At 36.1% G+C, this 13,431-nt stretch overlaps 1 protein-coding gene across 5 annotated transcripts; it reads right to left on the bottom strand.

Annotated features, from left to right (window-relative positions):
- LOC105157129 (HIPL1 protein-like) lies at nucleotides 524-7,696 on the bottom strand. Of its 5 annotated transcripts, none has more exons than XR_002286742.1 (10): nucleotides 7,220-7,696; nucleotides 6,410-6,630; nucleotides 6,207-6,301; nucleotides 5,999-6,085; nucleotides 5,730-5,799; nucleotides 5,593-5,629; nucleotides 5,313-5,419; nucleotides 4,959-5,216; nucleotides 2,335-2,492; nucleotides 524-1,784 (listed from the first exon to the last, which is right to left on the bottom strand). XR_002286742.1 is itself a non-coding variant. In XM_020692421.1 (3 exons), the coding sequence occupies exons 1-3, from the start codon at nucleotides 2,702-2,704 to the stop codon at nucleotides 1,324-1,326; spliced, it is 729 nt and encodes a 242-aa protein (XP_020548080.1). In that variant the 5' UTR covers nucleotides 2,705-4,572; the 3' UTR covers nucleotides 533-1,323. The 5 variants fall into 5 exon arrangements, 1 of the variants encoding a protein (XP_020548080.1); XR_002286739.1 differs by having other exon boundaries at nucleotides 528-1,803; XR_002286740.1 differs by having other exon boundaries at nucleotides 528-1,803; nucleotides 6,207-6,285.

The following is a 13,431-nucleotide window of genomic DNA, read 5'->3' as shown; positions in this document are numbered from 1 at the left end:
AGGAAAAAAATATAATAAGGATAAAATTGACAATTGTAAATCCCCATCCAAAGTCAACATAATATTTTCAAACATTAGAAGTATTCATAGTTTTTTAAATAGTGAGAAAATATTCATAATTATATCAAACTTTAGAAGAGTTGGTTATAATTCACGTACAATCAATAAAATATCCGTGCCGAAAAAGACTGAAAATGATGTTTATTTGTTTTGTATTAGCAACTACTTGCTTTCTTTACACAAGAAAGAGCGTAGAAACCTACACCAATTATTACCTAAACATGTGACAACTACCCCTTCAATTCCTTCTAGGAACCAACATATATACTATGTTGCCTAGTTTTAAACTACTAGTTGGACTCTATGTCAATGATGTTTTTTCAAACAAATGTGGCTGCAGGTAAAGTTCCCTTGTACACACAAACAAAAATAAAATAAAATAATAATTTAAAAAAAAAATAAGAGTAGCATTAGTTCGAAGGAATTGAAAAGAAAATTAAGGGATCCTTCCCATTGTGTTCCGAGTCTTGATTCATACATTGTGGTATAAACAGGCGTCAACTATATCTTTACGTTTGGAAAGTGCCAAAAGATATGCTAATACTGAAAATTATTACATGTATGTGTAGGAAAGAGGGTTTCAGTGCTGATGCCGCAGGAGAGATGGCACCTGCTCTACAGGAAACACACACACTGCAATAAGCAAGGGCCATCTCTCTGCGACACTAGCTACTGCAACGTCGTTTACATGATCAGCTTCTCATTGTATAAGGTTGTAATGATTGCATAAATCGTGATCGTGGTGCTCTGCAACAGCTGATATCCAACACAAGAGAGGTTGGAGTTTTGTCCAAATTGTGAGTAAGGTTGTAGTGATTGCATGTTCCAGTCTTTTACGTGTAGTTGCATATGATCCTCTCTCTCTCTCTCTCTCATTCTTGGATTTTACATCATAGCTTTGTGGTTTGCATAAATAGATGATGATCTTCATGTACATGTTTTCATTTCATTAATCCTCTGCGTGTGTGTGTGAGAGAGTATGTGAATGTGATCAAGTGTGTGCCATTAACCGTATACTCTGCTATAACACTTTGATACTGGCAAGGCTGTGCACCATTATCGGGATCTAGTGTTGATGGATCACAGTTCACATCAGAATTACACGCACACCTGCCTGCACAGTTCGGCCACTTCGCCCTGTCACAGTTAAATGAAACGAAGAACCGACCGTTTTCTGTGAATTTTGGATGAAATGCAATCCCCAAAAGTCCTAACTCAGTATCAAAATGAACTTCATCAGTTAGGTCTAGAAAAGGGTCGGCCTCATCGAGCTCCAAGTTGCCAACCAAATTTCCCTTGCTGGTTCGAGAAAAAGGCACGATTTGAGCCGTCCGGGTGACCAGCCATGTTGAGATAAGATCCGTTGGGTATTTTCTCTAGGCACATACCACTCAAAGGGCTCGGAGTTCCAGTACTGTTTAGTGTAACAGGCGCACCAGTGAAGCATGCTGCTCCGTCATTGGATGTACCGTCAACAGCGTTACAGAAATCTGTTTGTGATTGCCATAGATCCGTCAGTTTTGTGGAGTTGGAGTTTCTTGGCGCTCCAGCTCTGCCTTGCAATGAAGCGGCAAAGGGTGAGTTCAAAATAGAGACATTTTGGCAAGTGCTCCATACTTGAGAACAGTAGTCGTTTGTAGCTTCATTAGACTGCGTTGAGTGTGCTGAAACCGTAGAGTTACACAGCACGGGGACTGCTCCAGAATCGACTCTGAAAAGCTCGGCTGAAAATTGATCACACCTCTGTAAATAGTGAGATACAAACTACTTAATGCAAAATTCTGTCATTTCAGTGCAAGATAAGCAACAAACAGAATTCAAAACATTCTTCAGACTTGTAAGCTACACATAAACGACTAATGTCGAAAAATAAGACATTAATACTATAGGAATGATTGCAAACAAGTATAAGATTTATGGAAATATCAAGAACAGAAAAAGAATCAAGTGGGCCTGGCATTGGTTTGGACATTCTTAAAAGGGATGTACCTTAATCTAAAAATAATATCTGGACAATTTCATACTCCAAAGATCCTAATACTAGAAGAAAATCATATGCCAGCAGAACAATCAAGTCGACAATGCTCAGATAGAAGCTGCAACAAGCAAAACTGCAGAAGACCTAAAAAAAACTGATCCAAGTGGATTCAGGAAATCAAGGATTTTAACATAATGCTATATCAAACATCATAGTACAACCCCTTGAGACAACAACAAATCAAGAATCAGCAGTGGAACCACATTAATTTTTGCGAAGCTCAAATGTTTTCTTACCGCGCAAAGGATAGATTTAAGGAGAGAAGCACAGCCGGGATCTGAAATGTTCATTGATTCAAACTGCTTCTTTATACTCAAATCGTCGGTGTCGTTGCAGCATGAGGTGCCATTATAGGGACAGAACTGCAGATGAGAGCTTGGAATAAAGGGTGCTCCTGCAACACACAAAAAGTGGGAAAAAACACAAAAATTCAACTCACTATTGTGTTCCAACAACTGAAAGATTAAAAGAAAAACACAGAACTTCAATCAAACAGTTGGAATGTCACACTTAACTCGAATCAGTACACAGAGGGAGACCAGAACAAGAATCAAGAAATTGCAGCAGAATCAAGAACAGAATACCAACAAAACAACTGCCTCCCATGATTTCAAACACAGAGTTCCAGCCCAAAAAACACCTCCTTTTTCAAGAACTACATGAAAGATACTCAAGAGAGGGACAAGCACAACCCCACAAAGAATTGACTACAAAGACAGAAACAAAGATTGTCTGCAACAAAGCCAAGAAAAGGGGTTTCTAGGATTCAAACATCCAAGGCCATCTGACCAACAATTATTGGTCATAACAATAGAAGAAAAGAACAAAAGCCCCCATGTTTATCCGACCAAAATATGTTCTTAAAGTTGCTGTCCTTTTCTCTTACTCACAAGAGTGTTTGACATTTTCCCTTCTTAACAAAGATGGGATTCCATCAACTTGCAGCAAACAGTCCACAAAGTTGACTTCAAAAACATCAATTAATAGAGTGCAAAATACAAAATATTAGGAATACAATTCTAATTCAAGAACTCAATATTAAAATTAACATGACAAGTATTCACTTTTGCAATAACAATTCAAATTCAACAACAGAGGACACAAGTCAAATAACAATTTTGACGATTTGAATTGTGACTTTGATGCTGATGAGATTTCACTTTTCACTAATTAAGAATCTTGAAATTGAAGTACCTTCATCACTTCATGGGCCAACTTAAAAACAAAACGACCAAAAAATTATAAAACAAACTATAAATGAAAAAGGAAGAAAACAATTTATACTTTTGTAACATATAACATAATAACCAATGATAATTTACTCTATAAGTATAAAATAACTCATTAGAAAAAAGATATTAAAATTTTATAATATGATATTGAAAGATGCCGATAAAATAATATTTACAATATATATTAAATAGGTTATATTTTTTTCAATTGTTTGGATGAAGTCATAGTTCCCTTCATCACAATAAATTAGAGTTTGTGCTGATTTTAGAGTCATTGACGTTTTAAAATCATCAATTATAGAATCTTCGGTACTAAAAGTGGACTATGAGACAACTATAGATATAAGCATAGCTAACACATTCCGTGCCAATCTTGATATGATAAGGAATTTGGGAGTATGCAACTTCCACTAATCAATAATATCAAAACTCAACGAAACTTTCTCCATTTATTAATTTAGATAGGCATCCAACTCCAATTCATCCATGCCTCTAATCTCATATATCATTTGTTGGTATTTCTTTCTGTGAGCTCTAATTTCTTTCACTTAAGTCATCTTGATCCTGCCCTGATTCACTAGAATAAGTGGTAGAGAGCGTTATATGAGAATGCATTTTCTTGTATTCTTCAAAAGTATCATATAGGGTAATTCTGGTCAAACTTGTCTTTCTTCCTTTTCTGCTTCAAGAAATATACATATTCTTGAAAATATATTGGAGTTAAAAGAACTTATAACAATGATCAATCATGACAGCAATACATAGCATTATATTCATATTCTCAATATTACCTTAATACTTATCAAATTTCTACTTCGTTTGCCATGCCATATTTACCACATAAGCATCGTTACTTCTAAGTCACTCTTCCTACAAGTCATAAACATTACTTATTCCATCGAAAAATGTGTTAGATTCAACATACAAAGATCCAAAGACTCAACTCGTTAGCTCATAAAAATATTGCAATACTTTCAAAACTTCCGACCAAAACCCGATCATATTTTTAGGCAAATCAATTTTGCCATAAAGTCCCTCAAGCATGTAATCACCATGAAAATTAGCTTCAGGTATTTTAATACTTTTTAAACATACCTTGAAATACCACAATTGTCTTTAAAATGTATAGACCGAATTCCACATTATTAGGACATATAAATTTTACCTCCTCGAAGAAGAGGGCATAACATGTGATATTCCAAAATATCCTTTATATATTTCTCTAACACATAGACTAACACTCACTCTCCTCACTCTCTCTCCTTCTCTCTCTCACACACACACAACATTCTTTCTCTATCTAGAATTTAATTTTTTTTATTATTTAATTTTTCAAACATTCAAAAAAGAGAAAATATTCAATTATTTAATTTCATAGTTAAATAAAAATAAAATTAATATTGATATTATATTTATTAAAAAATATAAATCCAAGACATTAATTATATTAGAAATTATCATTGCATTAACAAAGAATATTTTCTTTTATCATCATAGTTTGCCCTTTCTCTAGCCCTCCGCGCGGCCCCTTCCCCTTCGCACTCCAACACTCAAATTTAGATCTTAAAAGAGCATAGGTCGTAAAGTCGGAATAAATATAATGTAAAGTCTAGGCGTGAGTAGTTTACCTTGACTTTCATAAATGCCAGGATATATACCGAGGATCATTCGTACGAATGATATCTGTCCTCAAAGATGCAGGCATGTGTCTTTCATCAACATCTCGTGCTGACTTATATACTTATTTACCCCCAATTGACTTATTACTGACTTATTGCAGGTCAAATATGACCAAATGATCCTCACACTTCTTCACGCGTTAATACATGTGAGAAAATATATCTTCATCATTATAAGGGTAGTTTAGCCCAAAAAATATATTTGACCTGTAATAAATCATACGTCAATTTTCACTCAGTTGTATCAACAAATTCAGTTAATTATCACTAATAAAGAGACTTATTTGTTAGATAAAGGCAAACCTCAGGTTTTAGAGATGTAATTGTATAAAACCTTTGTAGTATATGAACCCTTTAACTTGAAGGTAAGGACTTGGGACATCTTGTAAATGATTTACCTCCATAAGAATCTAAAAGAACACAAAAGAAGGAAAAAAATGAGAAACTATTTTAACAAATAGGAGCAGAATACAGTGACTTCTACCAACATGATAAACCAACTTGTCTCTCGTAAAGAAAACTTGCCCATAGTTGGTCAAATTAAAGTAACAATTCCATTTTTGAGATAAAAGATATATATTACCTTTCCATCCTGGTAAATATATGCAACAGCTTGATACCTGAAGAAAAAATCACAAAGATATATGATCCAAATGTCTTCGGTCCTAATAAAGCAAAAGAGTGTACACAACAAAGTAGCAAAACAATTTGATGTCATACCACACCACAAGCGAGCGCCAGTAGTCTCCAGATCAAACAAATGTTGGCAATTTTTTATATCATTAATGTTCTGCAATGGCCAGGATGACAATTCAGTTAATAAATGAAGGAAAAGATCCTAGAAGCACTACCAACATGCATCACAAACATTTCTCCATCTAATGCTTCTATACTTGTCATCAAGACATAAAGCACTGGCGAAGAACTACTCTGAAAAGCATCAATTTCAGAATTTGGAAAGAAACAAAGCTTCTGAACTTCATACTCACCTGATAGGATAAAAATTGCTGCAACTATTTGGTGTGCCGGGAAAGAGAGTTCCTTATGACCGGAAGTCCCTTATTTTCCAGCAGCGCCTGCAATAGTTATATATAAATTCAAGTTTGTGCTCATTACAGATTTTGGCAGACTATGACTCAAACTACACTAGAGTACAAGAAGCAAGCAACAAATCCCATGATTTACAACAAAACTTACTTGTATTGCTTGTACAGCAAGAAGCAGTCCTCTATCTAAGTCGTATAATTCAGGCATTGGAGCAAGCTGCAGTGAGTCCCTGGAAGACGGAGAACCTGAAGTTGTTTTATGACAGTAGTCGAGCAATAGGGGATAAACCATAAATGTTTTATTTCACTTGTACAGACATTTTAAGGCACCCAACTAGTACAAAAAGGACATACCAGCAGCAGATCCCCCCGATAGGAGTGGATCTGATGAGATAAAATGCCATGTTGCCAAGGACATGTTCCATTTTAGACTTGGTAGGTGACCGAGTCCATGGCTGAGACAAATCATCAATCCGGCTCACCAGGTTGGGAGTTATATGAAGTGGCTTTGGAGCTGCAATCAACTGCCGGGGATGCATTAGACAAAAGTGGAGGTGTGTTGAGCCTTGGAACCCCTGCAACTTGGATAAATCTATTAGAAAGAGAAATGGCTGATAATTATGTAGGATGCAGAAAATATCACAATGTAGAATTTCTCCATATGAACCACAGGCTGGGATAAACAACTAAATTGCTAAACTATCTGATCATTCACTTCACAAAAATGTAACGTACACAAATAGTAGGCAAAAGAAATACATCTTCCCTATCTTCCTTTACTGGGGTGCTATATGAGAATAGGACTAAGTGCGTGATTTAATTGACTTTACTGGGAAGGCCTTAAGGCAGTGGTTGACTAGCAACAAGCATCTATCTCCATATGTTGGAAAATTCTACCCAATAGCTATCTCATTGGTAGCTCATATTAATCATTCATGAGAAAGCAATAGCAAGAGCAACTATATAAGACAGAAATAGAGAAGCATCAGAAAATCTAAATACAACCATTTTTCAACAACTTTGCACATCAGCACATATTGACACAAAAATTCCCAAAACAGTGAAGAGAAACACTGATAGATAAAGAACAAATTCCAAAGATTTTCCTGTTCGGCTATATAAATTCAGGTGTTATAATTCTTAAAGAAGGAGAAAAGGCCATACTTTTCTATTTGTGCCCCTGAGCACCATGTAGGTCTCTCCAAGAGTATCAATTGTAGAGATTGCCGTCAAGAACTGTGGTTGACGCCCTTTTATAACTGACCACCACTGTATACCCCAAGGCCAGTGACACTTTCTGAGAATATGAAGGAACATAATCACAAGTGGAACTGTTTTACCTCAATTTCGGCTCTTGCCCGGATGATATAATTTTTATCAACAATCCTCTGATCACCCAAAAAGAGATAGCATTTGATACCCAGATTGGCGCACCTTGATCCAATCATTTCTTCACGGTCTCAAGAACATCTCCATAAAACTTGAAGCAAAAATCCACAAGCTCAGATTCTACTAACATAAAGAAAGTGAAAAATGAAATGGCAATTGACCATCTTCATGGACAATATACTTTCCATGAAAATTGTAGGCAGAAAAGCCCACTTTGAGACTGCAACTCACAATGAATCCCAAATGAGAAGGTTTAGGAAGATGAATAAAGATATATCTTTGAAAACCTACACTTCAAGATTTTAGATAAATGACCGCGCCTCCAACGCCAACGGTAATATTTCTACTGCAACGGTCACATTTTTTCGAAAAATTATTTAAATAAATATAAAAAAAGAATAAGGGTAGGTCGAACCTCTTGCTAGTTGCTCGACAGCACTGCACCTCCAACGGTAAAATTTTCTTACTGCAACGGTCATATTTTTTGAAACATAAATAAAAAAAAGAAAATTATAAAAATAGAGTTCTTTGAAAAAATAGGCAAAGGCGGTATTTTTTTGGTTTGCTGGGCAGTTCTTTGTCTGTTTTAGTTTTTTTTAATTTTATAATTTTTTTAACTAATAAAGTAATTCTATTATTAATTAATAATAAAAAAATTGATATTTTTATTATTATACGTTTCTTGTATGTGATTTGAATTGATTATACATATACAATATATAATATTTATAATAACATATACTTTTATTATGAAAAATTAAAACCCAACTCCCTTCCCCCGCCACCATCCCCCATCGCCCCTGCCACTTGACCCCCTTTCTCATCGCCATTACTCGCCCCAATCTGAACTCCCTTCCTTATCGGCCTCTCTTTTCCCCGCCTCTTCTACCCTCGCCCTTCCTCCCTTTTCCTAAAAAGGGTGCAAATGTTGTTATTCAAGCAAAAATAAGAAAAATAGGATGACATGCAAGTATAAAAGGGCGCCACAATTTCCCTCCAATTTCCTAAGCATGTTAAAACTACATGCGTTTTGCCTCCAAAATGTTAACTAAACGATTATGTACAGAGCATGTGCAGAAATTGTGTCCATTTTGAATATTTGTTTGAGTGGATATCCAAAAGTGTCGAGGTTTTTTTTTTCATTTTGAAACTTTTTAACCTTTTAAAATGGAAGACCAAATGTTTTAACACCCTTTATTCTTTTTTCGATAAATGTAAATTTTATTAAGTAAAGGGTATAGTCGTATAGTACAACAATGCTCAAAGTGTGGGTTCTCCCTCGACAGGTCAAGGGATACGTCATATTCTATAAACCGCACAAGAACTAATAGAGGGAGGTAATGTAACACTAAGTATCCTATGTCGAACATCCTCTAAAATAAGGAAGGCTAGCGAGTCAGCCATCCGATCTATTTGCTCAAATCTCCGTAGGTTGCTCCCGCCATATATGATAGACACAAGAAGCCAGCTTTGCGCGATATGCCACGTTTATGATGTGTTTCTCTCTCCATTTTGTTGCTACTCAAGTAATATCCCTTAGTCAGTTATGATTAGGCCAACGAAAACGTACAGACCGTCTAAGGATTATTAAGCATCGTTGAGAATACCGACACCTGAAGAGCAAAAGGTTATGTGTTTCAGCCTCTCCTAATCACAATATACAGGTGCCTATGTGGGAGAACCATGGTTTATCGGCCGTGAAAAGTTTCTCTAGGATTGCGAGTCATAGGATAAAGTTATGTTTAGGAATCTTAAAGGAACCCAAAAGTAGTGAAAACCAATCTATCTTGGATTTTGGTGGGTCCAGATATCAAAAAAGAGAGGCTACAGTAGGTAGACCATCCTTATAACGCCATATAATGGAATCATTCCCTCCATGAATCGTAGGTAGCATCTGTAGGATTTCCAAATACTCAAGGTAAAGCGGATTGATAGTCTAGTGCCATTGCCCATCTAGAATAATGGGGCTGAGTTTCTCCTAAACGCCTAGACCTAGTAGCCTCGGCCCTCGCAGAAATCTGTGAAGTAAAGCCAAGCTCATGCTACGAATCCTACCAAAGATAGACAGAAGACCCATCTCCAATCCGATACTCCACCATCGGCCTCAATAAAGTACGTAAGCAAATAGATTTTCTCTATCCCCACGAACCTCCGCGTTCAGGAATTACATCACATAGTTTTTTGCACATTAGTGCACAGTTTAGGGTTGCAATATCACGCAATCTCTAACCGCCTTCCTCAATCCGTTTACAAACATCCCTTCAAGCGACTTTTGCATATCCCTAATTCATCGTACCTTTCCACAGGAAAGCTCTCGACCGCTTCTCAATCGCCCTTAACCCCCTTAGGCAGAAGAAATGTTGAAACCCAATATACGCTCAATGCCATGAGTGCAGATTCAATGATATGGATACGTCTTACATACGACAACGCCATTCCTTCCTATCCTTAGATGCACTGATCGATCTTCAGCAACATCGGCTGGCAGTCGACTATAGATAGTCTGGAGGAAAGGAGTGGAAGTCCCAAGTACCTTATCTGGACATGCCCTTCCTGAAATCCGAGCACTGCTAGCAACTGGTCTCGTATCCATGGATCGATCGGGATATAGTCGGTGACTTTTATGAGCATTAACTCGGAGTCCTGATAAGGAGGCAAATAGATCTAACCCCTGTTTAAATACACCAATAGATTCCATGTCAGCTTTGCAGAATAACAACAGATCATTTATAAATCCGAGTTGGAAGAGTCAAGTGGGTTCGCACTTCCAATGGAAGGAAAACTGCATGTCCTAGTTAATGAATTGTAGGAATAATAAACGCATAACCTCCATCACGATCACAAATAAATATGGGGATATAGGGTCCCCTTATCTTAGCCCTCTCTAGCCCTCACAAAAAATTCATGCGGTTTTCCGTTAAGTCCAACAGAGAAGGATAGGATCGTCACGCACACCTCAATCCACCGAATGAATGGTGCCGAAAATCCAAAAAGCTAAAGAACTGCTATTAGAAAATTCCATTCAGCAGTGTCATAGGCTTTTCTAATGTCCAACTTGAGGGCACATTGTGATGGAAGACGTTGTTGGTTGTATCTTGTAAACAATTTCTGTGCTAACAGTACATTGTCGCCTATAATACGACTAGGAACAAAGGTGGTTTGACAAGAGCTAATTAATTTATCCAAGACAATACTCAATTTCTGTACAAGAATCTTAGCAATAACTTTATAAAGGACATTACAACAAGATATAGATCGGAAATCAGCAACCAGCATAGGGGACTGTACCTTAGGAATAAGTGCCAGAATCGTGGCATTGACTTGCTTGAGCAGTTTTCCCGTAGTAAAGAAATCCAATGTTGCCTTCGTGACTTCTGTGCCCACAATTGGCCATGCTGCTTTATATAAACCCGAAGAAAATCCATCTGGTCCAGGTGCTTTATCTTCAGCAATATCAAAAACAGCCTGCTTAACGTCAGTAGCGCTGACATGCTGAAGGAGTTGTAGATTCTCTTCCTCTGTAAGCACATGCCTTGCCTATAGCCTCAAATACCGGAGTCAATCACATGCCTGCGTCATGCTGCTAAACATTCTGCATACTGGGAATAAAAACCGGTGAAAGTGTAAGGTTATTATAAAATCTGAACATACCTCCCAGTTATTGTTGTTTATCCCCATACAGCACTAAGGTCGAGTGATCTGATGTGTGTGAAGTGAGACTAGAATAGTATGATGTTGGGGATCTCGCAAGCCAAGCATCATTAACGAGCATATGATCCAATCGCTTCCATAGGCTTCGTGATTCCATGCTACAATTATGCCACGTGTACCATTCACCCTACATGGGCAAAGGAAGCAATCCAGTATCCAAAATACATGCATTGAATTCATTCATAACCATTCTTATATCGCCTGTGGAACCATAAACCTCACTAAGACCACGGACAACGATAAAATCTCCTCCCACCAACCACAGTACAACCACGGACAACCACAATTTAATGAAAAAAGATAAATCAAATAAAGCCACCATACAAAAATTTACTTTGGGCATTTTCTTGTTCCTATGTGTGTTGGCCACATGCTTAAATTATGTACTCATGTGCTTTCCATGCCAAAACTTTTTCCCATTGTGTACTTCATTCACCAACTCAAAAATATTGTTTATGTAAAAGCATATGAAAAGAAAAGGGTAAATTATATTGACAATCCTGATATTAGATTTAATTACATAAATAAGGGTATGTGTGTAATTTGTTTCAAACGGTGTTTGTGTAAAATTTATTCACTGATAGGGAATATGTTTATAATTCTAACTGCAATTTTGAGTGTACTTTGTAATTTTGCAAAGGGCGGGAGGTATTAGTGTAATTAGACATAAGCTTAAGGGGTGCAAATGTAATTTATCCAAGAACGCATGCATATTTGTTACACTTTATGTGAAACTATTGTAATTTTGTTTCATCATTCTTTGTCACAGTGATATATTTGATCGAATCAATGTATTGCTCAATTAATCTAAATACTGAAAAATAATATAATTACCACTTAAAAAATAAAAGGGTTAATTCTACTTTGTATTTATATTTGATCTCTTGAACACGTACAATACTTATTGAATTTTTCAACAATATCAAATATACAAGAGAGAAAAGTCGTGTTTTCATATAAAGAGAAAAGTACATATAAAGAAGGGTTAGTACTGCAAAATTCAAGCCAGCAAAGAGAACAGAACAAGAAAAAAAAAAACGATAGTTTGCCTGTCGATTGTGTGCTATATTCTGGCATGAGCGATTATCAGGGATGTGGGCGATTCTCCATCGTCCATTTGTACTCATCAAATCAGGTTAATTAAGGAAAAACAGTGAACTAATACTGTAAAAAAAGACAACTTTACAAATTTTCTTCCATGCTGCATTTGGGATTTGAAGGAAGGATTCGAAAAAAGAAATTCAAATGACTCAATATCAAAGGGATTTGAATTTCATTAAAATGTCACAAGATATAGTTCAAAATACGAGTTCAAGGATATAAAATTCTTAGTTACGCGTAATTAGCCAAACAAGGTTAAAAAGTTTGTTATCATGTATTTAAAATTCTTAATTTCAAATCATTCAATCCAAACGCAACTTTAATTAATTAGCAAGCTTATTTGGACCAATTGGGATTTCTAGTTGATACACTTGAATTGGTCATAATGGACCTTCAGCCCAATTTATTCAAGTGGGCTTTCTGTAGGTCCAATACCTCTCTTTTTATAGGGTTCTTGACGTGGGTCTTCATAATCTCTTATCAGGACTTTCTCCCATTGTCCGACCCGACCCGTTCGTAATATGGGCTTATTGGGCCGAAAGGAATACCTAGAAAACACCATCACTGTGTATTCTTAGAAGTTGGGCTTTGTTTGGGTATATTTTTAAGGAATAATTATATTTACATCCCCGATCTATGATCTATTTACACAAATTATCCTTGTTTTTTACATAATTATAGATACTATCCCTGACAGCAAAAAAATAAGAATAGTTTGCGTAATGATGTTAAAGTTTTTAGGGATGTAATTTTAAAAAAAGTAAAAGGTGGTTTGTGTAAGTGATTTTGATGGGTGTATGTATAATTATCTAAAAGATAGAGGTGATTTGTGTAAACAAGCTATAGGCCAAGGGAGTCTTCATAATTGAACTTGATATGCAAGTCAAATAAATTTTTTTTGACCAAACTACCCCTATACATCTTCACACGCTAAAGGTGAAAGTATACTTACTCCCATGCACTAGCGTTTGAAGATGTATAGGAGTAGTTTGGTCAGAGAAATATTTGAAAACTTACAATAAGTCAATCGAGGGTAAATATAGATTTTCGTTCAATTTTTTCAATAATATCACAAGTTCAGTGAATATTTGTTAGACAGAATAAACATCAGGAGTATTAGATATAATATCCCAAACCACAAAAGGTCTATATATAATTACACCAAATATTAGGGA

This window comes from Sesamum indicum, linkage group LG3 (assembly GCF_000512975.1).
Source record: "Sesamum indicum cultivar Zhongzhi No. 13 linkage group LG3, S_indicum_v1.0, whole genome shotgun sequence".
NCBI lineage: Eukaryota > Viridiplantae > Streptophyta > Magnoliopsida > Lamiales > Pedaliaceae > Sesamum > Sesamum indicum.
The sequence above is the reverse complement of the archived record's forward strand: the minus strand, read 5'-3'. Positions and strand labels throughout refer to the sequence as shown.

Excerpts from the sequence above, each read along its gene's own strand:
- LOC105157129 (XM_020692421.1), bottom strand. The coding sequence starts at position 2,704 with ATGGGAGGCAGTTGTTTTGTTGGTATTCTGTTCTTGATTCTGCTGCAA. Across the intron at positions 2,493-2,613 it reads CCCTCTGTGTACTGATTCGA|GAGCACCCTTTATTCCAAGC; the intron begins GTTAAGTGTGAC and ends TGTGTGTTGCAG. Across the intron at positions 1,804-2,334 it reads TTAAATCTATCCTTTGCGCG|AGGTGTGATCAATTTTCAGC; the intron begins GTAAGAAAACAT and ends CACTATTTACAG.